Source organism: Gopherus evgoodei, chromosome 5, assembly GCF_007399415.2.
Source record: "Gopherus evgoodei ecotype Sinaloan lineage chromosome 5, rGopEvg1_v1.p, whole genome shotgun sequence".
Classification (NCBI taxonomy): Eukaryota; Metazoa; Chordata; order Testudines; family Testudinidae; genus Gopherus; species Gopherus evgoodei.
The window spans coordinates 91939662-91956439 of record NC_044326.1 but is presented as its reverse complement, the minus strand read 5'-3'; the positions used below and the strand labels follow the sequence as shown (position 1 = coordinate 91956439).

The 16778-nt window shown below is 39.8% G+C and overlaps 1 protein-coding gene across 1 annotated transcript in view; it reads left to right on the top strand.

The window, feature by feature from the left end:
- NAA15 (N(alpha)-acetyltransferase 15, NatA auxiliary subunit) overlaps nt 1–15277 on the top strand; it is a 58311-nt gene extending 43034 nt beyond the window's left edge. The window contains exons 18-20 of the mRNA XM_030563763.1: nt 4609–4752; nt 7335–7432; nt 10883–15277. Coding sequence (XP_030419623.1) covers nt 4609–4752; nt 7335–7432; nt 10883–11083 — 443 coding nt within the window. The 3' untranslated portion in view covers nt 11084–15277. The remainder of the gene's footprint in view (nt 1–4608; nt 4753–7334; nt 7433–10882) is intronic.
- The last annotated feature ends 1501 nt before the right edge of the window (nt 15278–16778 follow it).

The following is a 16778-nucleotide window of genomic DNA, read 5'->3' as shown; positions in this document are numbered from 1 at the left end:
TTGTTTGTTTTTTGTTTTTGTTTTTTTTAAATGTGACATAGCCAAAGTACTTGTTTGTTTTTGGTGGTATAAAAAGATTTTGTGGGGATGTTGTATGTCCTGCGTAACTTGGGAGTAGTTTTGCTAGTTCTTGGCAATTGTGAGTAGTTGACTAACATGGACATCTGAAACTCATATCACTATAACTTTATACCATAACATGCCTTCATGAATTTTGTATAAAATGTATACTCAACACCTCACTCTTGCTATTTGTTAAGAAGAAAACATTCTGCAACTTTTTTTTTTTAACTTTTTATTAAGGCAAAGTTGCACTAAAATGTTAATATGCTACACCTTACATTACTGATGACTTGTTCAGGTTAATACTGTTAAACTGTTCAGTAAAATATTTTTAGGAAAGCCTCCTGTGTTCTGGGCCCTTATCCATATATTGAAACATACAAAAGGACTGTCCACTAATACAGTTTTTCAATGGCCCTGATTAACTTCTGCTGACAAACTTTTTAGATGTGATCAGCAAAGGAAGGAGGAAAAATTGGGATTGTGCACATCTGCTTTTCTGCGATGTTTTTAGGACACCTAAAGGCTAATTTGCATGCTGTTAAGAAGTTTGTTGGAATCCCACCTCTCCTCCAATCCTGCTGGAAGTGCAGAACAGTTATATAATAGGCAGGCAATTTCTCCAGTGAGGAGGTGTGCTTTAACAAAATGTAGCTTGGAGTACTATATGCCCAAAGTCTACTTTGGTGAAAGAGTCTAGGTGAATTTAGAAATGGTTGAATGTGTGGGACAAGTAACAGGTGGTGGTCCTGTGGATCTGTACTTCCAGCAGGATGTGGGAGGATAGGGCAATGGATATCTGTACTTTCAGCAGGATGGAAGAAGATGAGGATGGGTCAACAGAGGCTTTTTATTTCTTTAATTGGTTTTTTTTTTTTTACATTGGAAACTCTCTGGTCTTGTTTTGAGAGAAGAATTGCTTATTTGCTGTATTTAATAGTTGTTGAAGTTGAGATACCTGAGCAAAGAGTTAGAAGAAAAGTTCTTTTTTGTTAAAGGTTCAGCACTCCTACACTTTAATGAGTTTATTAAAGGGTCCCAATCTACATCCCTGCTTTCTCAAAAAAGACCAGCAGCAGAACAGGGGAGCTGTTTAAGGGATCCTGTTCTCTGTCCCCTCCCTGATTGACACACATCACAGATGCGTCAGGGACAGCCAGGAGTGCTCACCTGAGCCACCTGCAGATGCAAGGGACATGGTCTCAGGATAATCTGAAGTTATGAATAGAAGTCCTGGAGATGAGACCCATCAGGCTGCCATGCAGTGTGTTTCTGCCTGTTCTGCAGGAGTGCACAATGGTGCAGGTCCCGACAGTCCATCCAAGATGTACTATATAAGCAGGGAGGAGCTTGATCATGCTTTGTCTGCCTGGAAGTGGAGTCATCAACATGGGATAATCCCGCTGGCTCTGAGTATCCCACTTCCCAGCAGTGGCCTGGCAGACTTCTTAATTAGACATGCAGTGACCAACCACAAGTGGCCAATGAAGAAATTTGCCATAGATCCCATATTTCATTAATGAGGGGCTACTATAGTAGACTTGTTTGCCACAAAGGACAACACCAAATGACAGACTTCTCCAGAGGAGGCATGAGGCCAGGACCATTGCTGGACACCTTTCTTTGGTGGTATCAAGGACTCCTCTTGTCTTCCCACAAATTCCCCTGATCTTCAGAATAGCATCCAAGATCAGGAGAGATCATGCTACAATAATCCTGATAGCTCTTTACTGACTGAGACAGATTTTTGGTTGTTGGATCTGCTGTAGACATTCACGTGAGCTCCCGGGTACCTCATGGCCTACTTTGGACATAATATCTTGGAATCACAGTCAGTTCTTCTTTGAGTAGTGTCCCTATGGATGCTGCACTTCAGGTGTGCTTGTGCCTCTTGATCCCTTGATCGGAGATTTTCCATTAGCAGCTCTGTTCAGCCTACGTATATGCATGCCGCACACCAACGGTATATAGAGCTGTGCTGGCAAACCGCCCTCAGTTTCTTCTTGGTGTGAGGTGGAACTTTAGAATGTCCGCCTTCGCTGTGCTTTAGTGTGTTCTACAGTTGTTTTTTCGGCTATTTTAGTGTTTCTAGTTAATGTTGTTAGTTGTGAGAGGTTTGGGGATTTTTTCTCCCCTTTTTCTGGGGAGCTTATTTGGCCTGGCTGGGCATGCCTTGCTAGCCAGGTTTAATATGCTGCCTCTGTTGTCAGGAGGCTATTCCAGTCAACGAGAGCCACTCTAAGTGTATCCGTTGCTTGGAAGAGTCCCATGTGTCCCAAGACTGTAACTTTTTCCTAGCTCCCAAATTTAGAGCACAGAAGACTTAGGAGACCAAACTGAGACTTCTGATGATGGAGTGCTCCCTTCGACCCACTTCTGAGTCAGGAGTGCGCGCACACGTCGTTCATCTGTCTCTTCCCTGATCCAGTGCCCTCAGCCAGGTCTCTCCTAAGAGGGGCAGAATTTCAGAGGACTCTGGGAAAGCTCCAAAGAAGAGGATCTTGGTCTCCCACCACAAAGAGCTGGCTCCCAAAAGGCCCCAATCTCCCACTGAGTCTATGGTGTTGGAGCCCTCAGTGGCTCGGCTCAGTACTCTGGAAACGAAGGACTTTTCTCTGGACTTTCCAGCAGATCTGGGCAATCCCGGAGTGCTTTTGAGAAGCACAGCTCTAGCAGGCCCTCCAGTATTGTCTGTGAAGGACAGGGAAGCCCAGGACATACATTCCTTTAGAATGGCACCATCTATATCAGACTTACCATCAGTGTCTTCTCATTTGGCACCGTTGGTCACAGGAAAATTGAAGCACCAGACACTTCGTCCTGGCTCCAGATCAAAGGTATTGTCCACCTCAACTGCTGCATCAGTACTGACCCACTTGGTACTGCAGGGATTCTGCTAATCCAGAGACATGCCAGGTTTAGATGATCCAGAGTCCCCACTTCTTAGAGGTACTGAATGACTCCCAGTATTGAGACCCCGGTCTTTGGCTTATCATTGCTTCCCAGTACTGCAAGATTTTCTGTCTTTTTCTACCCCGCCTCCCAATTGGAGGACACCAAGGAGGAGGATGGAGACCTTCAGTCAGTCTCCTCATCAGTGCAGGGTTCCCCTCCACATCCATACAGTAACCCATACTTTGACAAGGATCCTTACCCGCAACAGGGATGGAGAGATCAGTATTGTGTGCCGCCCCCTCCCCCTTGGGATCAAAAACAGATTGCCAGGTCTTCAGCTCCATTGCGCTGAGAAGCTAGGGCTAAACAATCTGCTCTAGTGCTTGGTGTGCTCAATATCTGCTTGCACATCCTTCCATAGGGTCTAGGCAGTGCTAAGACTGCACCCCAAGTTCATACCTAAGGTAGTCTCAGATTTGTACCTAACTTTGCCAGTGTTCTTCCCGAAATCTCACGCAATAGGAGAGAAGAAACTACACATGTTGGACACACATCCAGAGCATTTACTGTATTACTTTAATAGGACCTGATCCATTTTAGCTGTCTCCCTTCCTCTTTGTGGCCTCTTCTGGTCCATCCAAAGGCCAAGCCATCTCATCACAGAGAGTCTTCAAGTGGATTGTGCAATGCATTTCCATCTTGTACCATGCTCAGAGAAGACAGAATGATATTTACCCAACAGTAATTGTGGTTCTTTGAGATGTTGGAGTCAGTGTAGGTCTCTATAACCTGCCCTCCATCCCCGCTTTTCGGTGTCTTTAGCTGTCACTGGCTTCAAATTGCGAGGGAACTGAGGGAGGGTCGTAGCTGCCCCACCTTTTATGCCAGGGGTCCCCAACGCCGTGCCCGTGGGTGCCATGGCACCAGCTGGGGCATCTATGTGCGCCCGCCTACTGGCTGCTGGACAGGCAGCCGCCACAATGCCACCAAGAAGTGGCAACGTCAAGAAGTGTTGCCGCCAAAATTTCAGCCGCGACACCTCTTGGCGCTACTTCTTGGGGGCATTTTGGTGGCGATGCTTCTAGGTGTTGCCGCTTCTCAGCGGCATTTCGGAGGCTAGTCGTCCGGCACCCGCCACACAGAAAGGTTGGGGACCACTGCTTTATGTCTTTGTACAACATGCGCGCCCTGGACAGACACTGCTACTTAAATTTCTGATCTTGGGTGCATGAGATGTATGCACATTGTACAGTAGGGTCCACACTGCCTACAGCATCTCAAAGAACCACAGTTATTGTAGAATAAATCGCTATTATTTTTGTCAATTTCTGGGTACCAGCAATTGTTATAGTATTTGGCATCTCTATAATGGTGACCTTTACCCTCAATATAATCTGTAAAAGCACAGTTTGCAATGCGTTGTCTGTAAAGGCTTGTTAGTGATAAAGTATAAAGAGGAAAAAATAGAATGTCTTGGTTATTTACCTTTCTTCATCTTAATGAATTTTCAGTTGACACTGATTTCTTTCAATTACACTAATATAAAAATGGCGGGTGATATTATTCAAGTCAATTATATTTTGCTGTGATTAATGGTAGAAAGTATCCATATTTGTGTTAAAAGATTTTTTTTCTTTTTTTACCCAATAGTATCTGAAAGTAAAGATCTACCTGATACAGTTAGAACAGTGTTAAATCAAGAAATGAATCGGCTTTTTGGGGCAACTAATCCAAAGAACTTCAATGAAGCTTTCCTTAAAAAGAACTATGACTCACTACCCCATAGGTTATCAGGTACTTTTGTTTTTGTTATTTCTAAATTGTTTCCTCTTTCTGTGGATTTACCTCAAGAACCCTTATCTTTCTCTTCCTCTTTCCCACTTCCTGTGCTCTCATAGCATTGGCCCCTCTCTGTTCCCACACTGTAGGTGTGATAGGCTGCGTTTTCCATCTGGAATGGCTTTCTTGTATCCATTTAAATTCTCAGTTGAAAACAACTTTTTCTCCTTGCCTACATATATATATCTTAATATGTCTCCCTGTATGCCTCAATTCTTGGCTGCACTGTGTAAAAAATCTTCGTATCACCTCTGGCCCATAGACATTTCTGGCATAAGTGAAGTGTCATGAAAGATCTTTTAATGCTAACTGTTTAACTCTGTAAAATGTTTTGGGATACGGTTTATATGAATGACACTTTACAAAAGAATTGTATTTTATTGATTCATTAAATTTAAAATATCCTGGGGATGGGAAGTTCCCATTAAATGGAAAAACTTAATACTGTGAAATACTATATCAGCAAGCTTTCTTCTTAATTCTAGCAATAATTCATTGATTTTAAAATCAAAGTGATTCTTCAATGCTGGTTTTCTGTTTCTGAAATTGTTGGATTAAATTTGTTGCAAATCAGAGATTACAACTGCAAATGGTATTGGCAACAAGTGGTATTTGATCAAAAGAGATAAATAATAGTGGGTCCAGTAGTCTAAATATGCTGCACTTAAAGATTAAGGCAGCTGCCATCTCTACTGTAGATCTGCAATGTAGAGTTCTCAACGTAAGTGTTGATGTGTCACGGAAGATCTTCTGCTGCAGTTTGACTCAAACATTGTCTGAATTGATTGGCTCCAGTAGGGCAGGAACCTGTAGAATAGTCTGTAGCCACTAGAGAAAACACACACACTTAACCAGGAATTCCAGCCAGGTGTCCTGAGTCTGTATATTCTTCTTCTGTCAGCGAATAGCTGTGAAACTCACTGGCAAAGTGTCTCATCCCCTTTAGTGGCTGTTCCATATAGACAATAACAGTCATTGCTACCAGTTACACCATTAGCTGAAGAGGTGGATGTCCGTGCTGTATGTCTGAAGGTCTCAGTCTTTTCTGATGACCCAAGATGAGGATCAGTGTGATTCCATGTGATGGAATTTCTATTTTTAAGGGGTGCTTTGTTTTGTTTTTAGTTACAACAGTTTTGTCCTTGATCTCTTTGTGCCTTATTTCCCAAATTGTATGAATGCCACCTAATCTCACAGGGGTGTTGGAAAGATAAATTCATTGTTTGTGAAGTACTCAGATAGTATGGTGAACTCAGGATACACACTCACTAGGAAATTAATAATTTTTTATTCAGTGCAGGATTTAGATGATTTACATTCAGTGTGTGGTAGGTCCCTTATTTATTGAGGAGGATAAACTGAAATACTGAATAAATACTCATTTACTGTATGAAGCAGGGGTCCTGAGGAAAATGTAACATAATCATGATAAAAGGCTATCATGTATATGCACAAGAGGCCAAACTAAGGTTGCATGGGCAGCATGGATTCTGTCAATTTGGAACTTTTGAGTGCTTTGAGTGCTTGACTTTTGAAAGGAAACATTCTTTTAACGTAGTTTTTTAATATTTAATATTCTTTTAATGTAGTTTATTAAAGCATTAAAGTTAACACAATACACGATAATAGAAATGCTAAAAGTGGATGATTTGTAATAGCTGTGGGAAGCCAAATTTGAGTTTCTTCATGTATGTTTGAAATGTCAACCATAGTATTATATTAATGCAGGTTTCCTAAAATGTGTTAAAATGTTTAGTGCTGGTGAAACATCTCCAAGGTGCAGACAGTAATTTGAAGCATACAAACCTCCACTTTTCCTGCAGAGTGGCATAAAGAGTTGGCCTTCTCATCAGGGCATTATTCCCTTGACCTCACCAGTAGAACCCCGAGGTGCTGGAACAATTTTTATAGTGGAGGCGCTGAAGGTGGCAACCATGTATTTGAGTTGTTGTTACTACTTGAAGCCAGCACCCTCACCAACCCTAGTTCCAGCACCTGTGGTAGAACTTTCCTTCTTAATCTTCCATGTTTACTTCTGCCTAGTAGTTTGTCATCCAGTTAATAGGTGTCCTCATTTTTCAAGTCATGGTTTACTATAGCACCCTTTCCCAATGGTGATTACATATTCTAGTGGCTGCTGCATTATAACATGGGCAGTGGTGATGCAGGATTCCCAACACAGCCCTGACATTGTGCCTCAGCTTTGATCTAGAGGGGCCACCACTAGCATTTAGAGGTTAGTACATTCTCTGTGCCTATTTTGTATTTTGAAACCCACAACCAAGTTTGCCAATCTTAATTTGTTTTATGTAGAATCTTATGTATTTAAAAATAGACAATAGCGCACCCATCTGTTTACTCTAATATGGAGAACACTGAACATAAGACTCCAATTGGTAATCCTTTTGTGCCAGTTTTGACCTTTGATCTAGAACTCAGTAACCCATTTTTTTTCAGAGCTGTGCAATCTTTATTTTGTGTAATATAGACTTGTTTGACTCGATGTTATGCTGAAGAAAAGTTTTTTTCTCTTGTAGCTGCCAAAATGGTGTACTATTTGGATCCTTCCAGTCAGAAAAGAGCAGTGGAGCTGGCAACATCCCTCAATGAATCCCTTACCAACAGGAATCTTCAGGTAAAGAGTGGAGATTTTTTTGGAACCTGAGTTTGCCTCTTCTAGAGAATTGGCACCAGGAGTGTTGTTCCTGTGTTTTGTCTCCCTGCTGTATTAGCCCCCTTAAACTTTTTGGTTCTGTAAGCGATATTGTTTTAGTTGTTTGGGAAGTTTTAGATTGTATTAGACGGTTGGTACATCCATAATCTGTGTATTTAATGGTATTCTGCAGATGGGCAGAAATCCTGACTTTAAGATCCTTTTGTCAGTCATAAAAACTGTTAAAATAGCTTCTTTCTCATCTTAACTGTTTTTGCCACAGACTTAGGAATATTTTATCCTGCCTTTCTAGGGGTATATGGACTTGGAATCTGTGAAATTCTCTCTCTCTTTCAGGAAGAAATAATATAAGAAAGAATTAGGACAATGTGTATCTGATGACTGAAAATCTAGTATTGGGACCTCAGATAAAGGTCATTATAATTGCAGCTATTTTAAACAAATCAGAATGGAGAGATCAAAACTGTCTGGATTAATTCCTCTGAATTTCTTCTTTTCTTCTCTATCTTTCAATGCTAGTGACACTTACTAGACACTTGACACTTACTCATAGTTGCTGGAACTAGAGGTGTGGGGGGGGTGCTGCAGCATCCCCTAACTTGAAGTGGTTTTCATTATATGCAGGGTTTACAGTTTTTGGTTCGGTGGCTCTCAGCACCCCCTCTATGCAAAAAATTTCCAGCACTCCTGCACTTACTAGAAAATGTGATTCTTCAAAGGCTGTTGCCTTTTCAGTATGCTCCTTGGCTCTTGCTTCTAGTGCTTGACTGAAATGCCCATAGCTCAAAAAGTTGAGCCATTAGGTTCTAGCATTGTATATAACCTCAGCTGCAGAACCCAAGTGCCTCTTGTGCTGCCAGCTGTCCAGTTCCTTTCTTACTACTGAAATCAGTGTCCATCAGTTGTTGTAGCAGACCTGTCTCTTCACATTCTAGGAAGAAAAAACTCAGGTATTCTACAGCGGAATTCATATACTTACTATAGAACTTAATGCTGTTTCATGTTAAACTAAAAATAAACAATTTATCAGCATCACGTCAACAGTTTCTTATTCCCAATATAGTAGACTAGCTGTGGAGTTGAGTTTTTTCAGTATAATTGTCCTAAAATAGAAAATGTTTTTCATTGATAATTTGAGAATACTCTTTACAGAACTGCTAGCTACACATGGAGGAGTTGATGCTTTCCAGCATTGTGGTACTCTTTTCTTAACCAGTGAAGGGAAGTCTGATTCTGAATTTTAGTGACTTAATGATTGCTTGCATTAAAAACAGACTAAGAATACACTGAATAGCCACTTGAAGGGTAGGATTAATTACAGTATTCTCATCATCCAAGGCCACTAATTATCAGGAAGTCACACATCTTAAATACCCAAAGCCTAATAGTTCCAACAATTAGCAGTAAATAGAAATTGGATTTTGAGCTACTTTGTGTAATCTTGAACTCACATGAAGATCCTTATTCTTTGCAGTGACTGCAGCCTGCAGAGAGTGGATCAGTTCGAGAATTCTTTAATTGCTTTGTAGACCATTGAGCTGGAGCCCAGGCTCTGGGACCTTTCCCCCTCTTGAGGTGCCCGAGCCCAAAGATCTATGCCATAGTTAAACAGCTCTATAGCCTAAGCCCCTGAAGCCTGAGTCAGCTGGCATGGGTCAGCCATGGATGTTTCATGGCAGTGTAGACATACCCTTTGAATCTATCATTATAAAAAAGGGTTTCTAATCCTTTAATCATTCTTGTGGCTCTTCTCTGAACCCTTTCCAATGTATCAGCATCCTTGAACTGTGGGCACCAGAACTGGACACAGTATTCAAGCAGCAGTTGCACCAATATCAAGTACAGAGGTGAAATAACTCTACTCCTAGCAAGAATTCCCTGTTCATGCCTCCCAGGATTCTGTGAGCTCTTTTGGCCACAGCATCACACTGGGAGCTCATGTTTAGCTGATTATCCACCACAACCCCCAAATTTATTTGTCGCTGCATCCCAGGATAGAGTCCCCCATCCTGTAAGTATGGCCTACGTTCTTTGTTCATAGATGTATACATTTATATTTAGCCATAGTCAAATGCCTAGTTTGCTTGCATCCAGTATATCAAGAGGTCTAGACCACTCTGAATCAGTGACCCATCCTTTTCATTTTTATCGCTCCCTCAATTTCTGTGTCATCTGGAAACATTATCGGTGATGATTTTATTTTCTTCCAGGTCATTGATAAAAATGTTAAGTAGCACAGGGCTAAGAACCAGTCTCTGTGTGATCCCACTGGAGAAACACCCACTTGATGATTCCCCTTTTGTAATTACATTGTGAAACTTATCATTGAGCCGGTTTTTAATCCATTCAGTGTGTGCCATGTTCATTTTATATCAGTCTAGTTTTTTAATCACAATACTGTGTGATATCAGAAGCCTGACTATATTATGTAAACACTATTACCTGTATCAACCAAACTTGTAATTTCATCAATAAAGATATCATATTCATTTCACAGGATGTACTTTCTATAACCCATGGTGATTGACATGAATTATATTACCCTTTAACTCCTTATTAATTATCAGCTGCTCCATTATCTTGCCTAGGATCAATGTCAGACTGACAGGCCTATAATTAACCCAAGTCATCCCATTTACCCTTTTTAACAAATGTAGGGAAACTACATGGAGTTTTCAAATACTCATAAAGAATTATTGCTTGAATTCAGCCTCATAATACAAATCTAGATTTTTGCCACCAGTGTTATGTCTTAGAGCTATGAATGCTCCACCTGTTGTACCTTCCAGATGTTTTATTTATTTAGTGGATGGCTTTATAATTTGCAAACAATTCTCCACAGTTTTCTCTATACTGTGTCATTCTTCTGTATCTTTTCCCTGTGTGGTTATCAAGGTGTCTGCATAATTGTACAGTTCAAATATTTAGGAAACAATACTTCTGGTTTCATCTAGAATCATTGTGTAGGTAAAGCTAGAAACAAAATTTAAATCAAATGCTTTATCTCTGGAATTGTGTGGTGTTGACACTTTGATGCTCTTCCAGTTTTTTCTGCCAGCAAAGTCAACAAAGTGAAGTGATAATTATTTGTGTTAAAAGACTCTCTGCAACTAGTAGAGCTAGAAACTTCACTTTACTTGATACTTTGACTCTAGAGAGTAAATTTAGTATTTTTACAATGTGCTATAAGAAGGCTTTTGCATCTGTGCCCTTAAACTAAGTCTACAAATGTTCGCACAACTTTCTCAAATATGTATAATGTTCTGTATATGTATTTATTTAGAAAAATACACATTTGAGAGTAGGGCAGAAGCTAGAAAATAACTATATATTCAGAAGTATTATCTTTTAATGAGTGTCATAGATAAATATTTATAAGAAGATTTAACACTTTGTTTTTGTTTTAATTAGACTTGTATGGAGGTATTAGAAGCTTTGAGTGATGGTAGCCTGGGAGACTGTAAAGAAGCAGCTGAAACTTACAGAGCGAATTGTCATAAGCTTTTCCCATATGCTTTGGCTTTCATGCCCCCTGGATATGAAGAGGATATGAAGATCACAGTTAATGGAGATAGTTCTGCAGAAACTGAAGAACTGGCCAATGAAATATGAACAACTTCGTTTAAAAAAAGAAAAGAGAGAATGGAATAACATTGGTCCATATCTGGTGTATAATATTTTTGTCACGCACCTGCTGAATTGTTCTAACTTACACAGAGAAAGGAAGGAGTAAAAATGTTGCCTTCAAATAGTTTTACTTTTTTTATCCTGCTGACAAAGTATATATATAAAATATCTAACATATTACTGGATATAGGTTGTTCAGTTTCTTAAGAAAAATTAAAAGCTGCTAAAATTGAAGAAAAAAAAATACCCTTATCCTTACCTACCTACCTACCCCATGTTTTTAAACTAATTTATATGAAATCTGGAGGCTCATAACCCTCAGAGCAGGTGTGTGGCAGAAATATTACTTTAAATTTGTCTTGTGAGATTACTATTATCTCAGACAGCAAAAACGCTGTTTTAGCACTGGATTCTTTCACTGAGCACAAAGAGTTGTTGGGGCTTTAGCATCTGACTGATTTTGATATGGAGATGATTCTATTCATAGGAAGTATTCATTGTGAATCACTATTTACAGAGAAACCTACAACATACATGTGATGTTGTAGAGACGGGACATACCGATACCAAGCAGAGTTAAGAAACATAGGGTGTTCAGTAAGCTTGTTGTGTCTCCGAAGTTCACTGTACACGATCAGCTAAGTGTTCTTGCACCACAGTTTTTAATTGAAGGAACCAGTTAGAACAATCTCTTCATTTTAATTAAACTTGAAAAGAAAGAACACTGCTGGTTTTGAGATGAACCTCATAGCATAGTTTGGCCAAACTTGTTAAAACTGTAATGCAAGAACCAAATAAAATTATGCACTGTGATGTGGCACCAACTAATTAGAAAGATAGTGTGCATTTTTCACAGAGTGAAAACAAAATGAGAACATACTGTGGCTTGAAGTTACAAAGAGCGGAACTCCTGACTACCATTTTATGACTGATCAAGAGACTAATAGTTTAAAACCTCAGCAGGCCTTGTTCACGTTATGCAGAGAAAAACAAGTGCTGCAGTTTAGATACCTCTGGAACTTTTACACAGTGTCACAGGTTTGTAATACTTGAAGCCCTACATTTCTAAGAATATATTTCTTGCTCAGTTGTTTCAGGCAAACTCAAAAGACTTTGTAACTTTTAAGGGGCCCAAGATTTTTTTTTTTCAAATAACAGACCAGCTTCTTATTCCTGCAGTTACATATGTAATTTCCTTTGTCAAACATAAGGTACCAAATATAATGCAATAAAATGTTTTGAAAAACAGTTGTGTGAATATTTTAACCAGTCTGTGTTGGACTTTGTAAATTACTGGATGAAGAGAGAGGTGCAGTTCAGAGTTGATTTAATATGCTGTTCAGTTCCACTGTTAATGTGTCACTGCTGATGGGTGGACTTTGATTGTATATTAAGTGCTAATGCATTATATATTAGTGCTTAGTATCAGGGAAATCCAATAGTACAAAATGCATTACTACTTGACTTCAGAATACCAACAACAAAGGTTATGCTGACAGCTGTTGTGGACTGCAATTCATCACTTGCAAAATAAAGTGCAAGCCACCTGCATTAATGGTATAGATGAGAGAGTGCCCAAATGCTTTTATGGACCTTAAAGCAATGAAAAAATTGACCACAGGCTAAAAAGTCAGTGCCTTCTTTGCAATATTTCAATTACAGAATATCATAATTAAGTGAAAGTATAAATTGTATCTTTTTTCGTAGTGTGGAATTTAATGATTGACACTTTGTATAATTGTGGCCTTTAGGGGGTCTACGTTTTCTCTAACCCTCCTCTTAAAATAGGAAGGGCAATTTTTACTATTGATTTTTTCCATGTAATGCATTCAGCACCACTTATATGCATGCTTTTCATGGATACAGACTTATCCTTGTATATGCAAATAGTGTAGTTCATGTTGTAAATGTTGTGAAATGTAAGATGGTTTGCCATATTTGTGTTTTAATCTGCCGGGCTTTCAGGAACTTAAATACCTTGGAAACTTTTTAACTGACTCTTGGACTGGTGCTGATGTGTATGTAGATCCTGACCCCTCCTTCAGACCAAGATATTTGGACTACACCTCTTCTGCAAATACTGAAGGCAATTCAGCCTTGTCCATAGGGGTCTGAGTTTTGGCCATGCTGTTCAACCCTCATGCCACTTTCTGTGCCTCTGGTACTGTAGGCAGGCAGTTCTGTGTTCCTGCCTTTTTATAGCTAATTGTGAGTCAGCAGGGAGCAAAATCTTTTCTCCCCTCATTCTTTCCATTCTGGCTCTGCTGTGTGAATGGGATCACCCTCTAAACTCATTCTCTGTATTTGTTTTCTCTTCATCCGGCAAAACAGGGCAAGCCAAAAGCCAAGAGGCACTCCATCACCTTCACTCTGCCAGGGGGTTTAATCGATATGGCTTGTTTGGATCTCTGTCTCCCCACACACACATTAGCTGAGGTTACTAGAGACACCGCCACACCGTCTCTGTTCAAAGCTTCACCCCGATCAATCCTTCAGGCACAGTGGTTCACGATAAACAAAGAGCTCTCTGATCTGCTCACGGAGGACTGTGCACCTGCAAGGCAAGACAAGCTAAAGTAATTTTCCCTATGTAAAGAAGGCTTTTAAGATCCCAGCACTAATCTTTGAAGTATCATGGAACCAAGTGTGTCATCCATCCATCTTTACCTGTAGCTTCTATATGTTCTTTCATGCATAGAGCATACTTCATGGACAGGAACGTATTAAGAACTGCTGGGATTCAAGTTTTGGAACCATTTCCAGCAAGAAATGCAGAGAAAATTGAAACTATCATCCAGAATAATTCATTCCTTCAGCTGGTGGTACCAAAGCGCCCCCACTGATGGTAGGAGCCCACCTTCCTATTCTGGACCCCAAAATACTCACTATCGACACCAGTCTTTCAAGGTGAGGACCACACCAAGGGCATCACAATACACAGAACATGGTCAAGGTCAGGAGGACTTCAGAACCTAGAGATAGCAGCAGTTGGGTTGGCTCTTCGAGATGTCCAGTATCACCTGAGGAAGGACCACTTGGTTCAATCAGACAATGACAGTCACAGCATACATGGTATAAGAAGCTGAAGTCTAAATGTCAAAGCCAAGCAGGCTCTTTTCCTGCCAGAAGATCACCTAGTGTGCCTCAGGGTAAACTTGATACAAAGTAGAGGAGACTTGATACAAAAGATGACATAGTTGTCACCAGATAAATAAAGTGGTCCCTGGACCTAGATGGTATTTAGGGAGCTAGCCAAAATGCAAAGGGTGAGACTTTTCACACGAGAAGCAGACCAAATTTCATTGGGAACAAAAATTGCAGAATAGGTTGTCTGTGCTTTCTCCTGAAGTTCCAACACCCAAAAAGAAAGCACAAGAGAAAAGCAGGAAAATATACTAGTAGAACGAATCAGTTCAGGAGTCCATCTTTGTTTCCTTCTGTCTTAGATGCCTTTGAAAACATCCAAGTACTGCATAGCTAGATGCATCAAGTGCTGCAATATTGAGTTCCATTACACCGCTGATAAACGAATTTGAGAGAAAATCAGAGTCCATGCAACACATTCCATGGTGGCATCCTGAATAAAAAGGGTATCTATTTCCTCTGTGGTGGAAAATAAAGTTTCATCTTCCATCAATTCTTACAGTACTACATTCTTCAGCAGGGAGCTGCTCCAAGCAGTGATCTCAAAATCGATTAATACTACCAATTATAGGGAAACATAGAACATTTCCCCGTTTGTATCTTCCTCTCTCACCTTCATTTTTTCTTTCTGCTTGCTACATAAATATGTATGACTAGGGCAAAAATCAGCAAATAGAGTGGAAAAACTGTCACTTGATCATCCTTTCTGGAATTTACCCTCTTCTATCCGTCCTATCCACATTATTGAGATCTATACCACGGCTTTGTCATGCCTTGTACATATAATTAACAACAATGCTATTTAAAGTTTAATAAGTAAACGGTTCAAACATAAAACTAAGACCTTTTCCTTTGATAAGATGTTTTCTTATAAAGCCACTATAACCAGTGCCAACTTCACTGCTAAATTACCATTGCAACAAGGATGGTTCTGCTGGGGTTGCCTGCCACCAGCCACACAAGTGGAAAACAGCTTGGTACAATATTGTGATCTAAATGTACTGAATTAAAATTAAACACTGAATTAAAACTCGCCCTTGCATGACTGATTTTAAAATGACTTGAGTTTGAACTTGCTTAGAAAGGTCTCTCTTCCTGTTCCTTGGGAGTAGGAAAAAAAAGAAGACTCATAACTTGTGCTTTTGTAACTCATTTTCAACTGGGATCCAGTCTGCACTGGCAAAGTTGAGTAACTCTACAACTGACTTGTTGAGTGCACTGGAACGGTCCCAGACTACCTGTTTTATAAAGTTTATGGTGAGGGTGTATCGCTCTAATACAGCTTTAAGAGGAGATGACAAGGTAATTCTTCCAAGAACAGTTATCTTGAGTACTGGGCATGAATAAAACCTACTTACTTTAGCAAGCTCAACAAATATGGGGAAAAAGTTACATACATATACTGCTGCAGGCATTTAAACATCTGTTTACTTGAACCCTCTGAAAATTAGGTTGACATAAGCATTACTGAGAAGTAGTTTGACCTTCCTTGCCATAAAGAGATTAGAAGGAACAGAGAAATTGCCATAGTAGATCAGACTCAAGGTCCATCTAGTCCACTATCCTGTCTCTGACAATGGCCAAACCCAGATGCTTCAGAAGAAGGTGCAAGAACTCACAGACACACGCTTACACACTTTTGTGATAATTCTGGATAGTCTTAAAATTCAAAAAGGGATTTTTATAAGGATCTCAAATTCTTGGCCTCAGTGACTAGTAGCTGATTTCCTTTAAATTAAACTTCAATACTATGATTGAACACCAAACCTGTGTATGGTGTTGAAATTTAAGGACTAACCTCAGTTCATTTCTCTCAACACTCAAATCAGTATTACAAGTATAGCTTATACCTGACATTGACAAGGCAAGTCTGTTTTGAAGTGAAATACTTTAGTTGTACATCATGATAGTAAACATTTTTTTCAAACATCAATGGCCAAGGGTTTTGGGATCCTCTGAGGAAAGGTGGTATAAATGTAGACAAATTGTAATAGCAATAAGGTGCAGTTCAGAGTGCAGATTCAGTTGTTAGTCATTAACTAAAGCTATGATCCAAGTTTGGGTAGATGGTATTGAACTTGGTGAATCTCATCTGTGACACTTTTAGAAATGTTTCAGTTGCAGAATGTCTATTGGATCTTTTGAGGGACAAGAGTATAAATTGTCTTATCTGAATCTCATCATGTTTATGTTTCTTGGAAAGTAAAGCTACAGTGCATGAGCAAATCATCGATCTGATAACTTCTGGAGGGACTATGTGCAGGGGCTCTTCCTCCAGAACATACAAGCAGCAATGAGAGTGGAAGAGAGAAGTTGGCAGGCAAGGGGCGGCTGACAGCCATGTCATGAAGTAGCACGGTCAAGATCCAGCTTTTAAGCTGATTTGTAAAAAATGCATTGTCAGTCTTTGTTGGTATGAAAACGTAACTAAATCTGCTGGACCTGTAAACTTAGCCATGTTGCAGTAAGAAAACTGCAGGAGTGTGTACCATTTTTCAGTGGTTTGACAAAACAATTATATATTCACACAAATGCC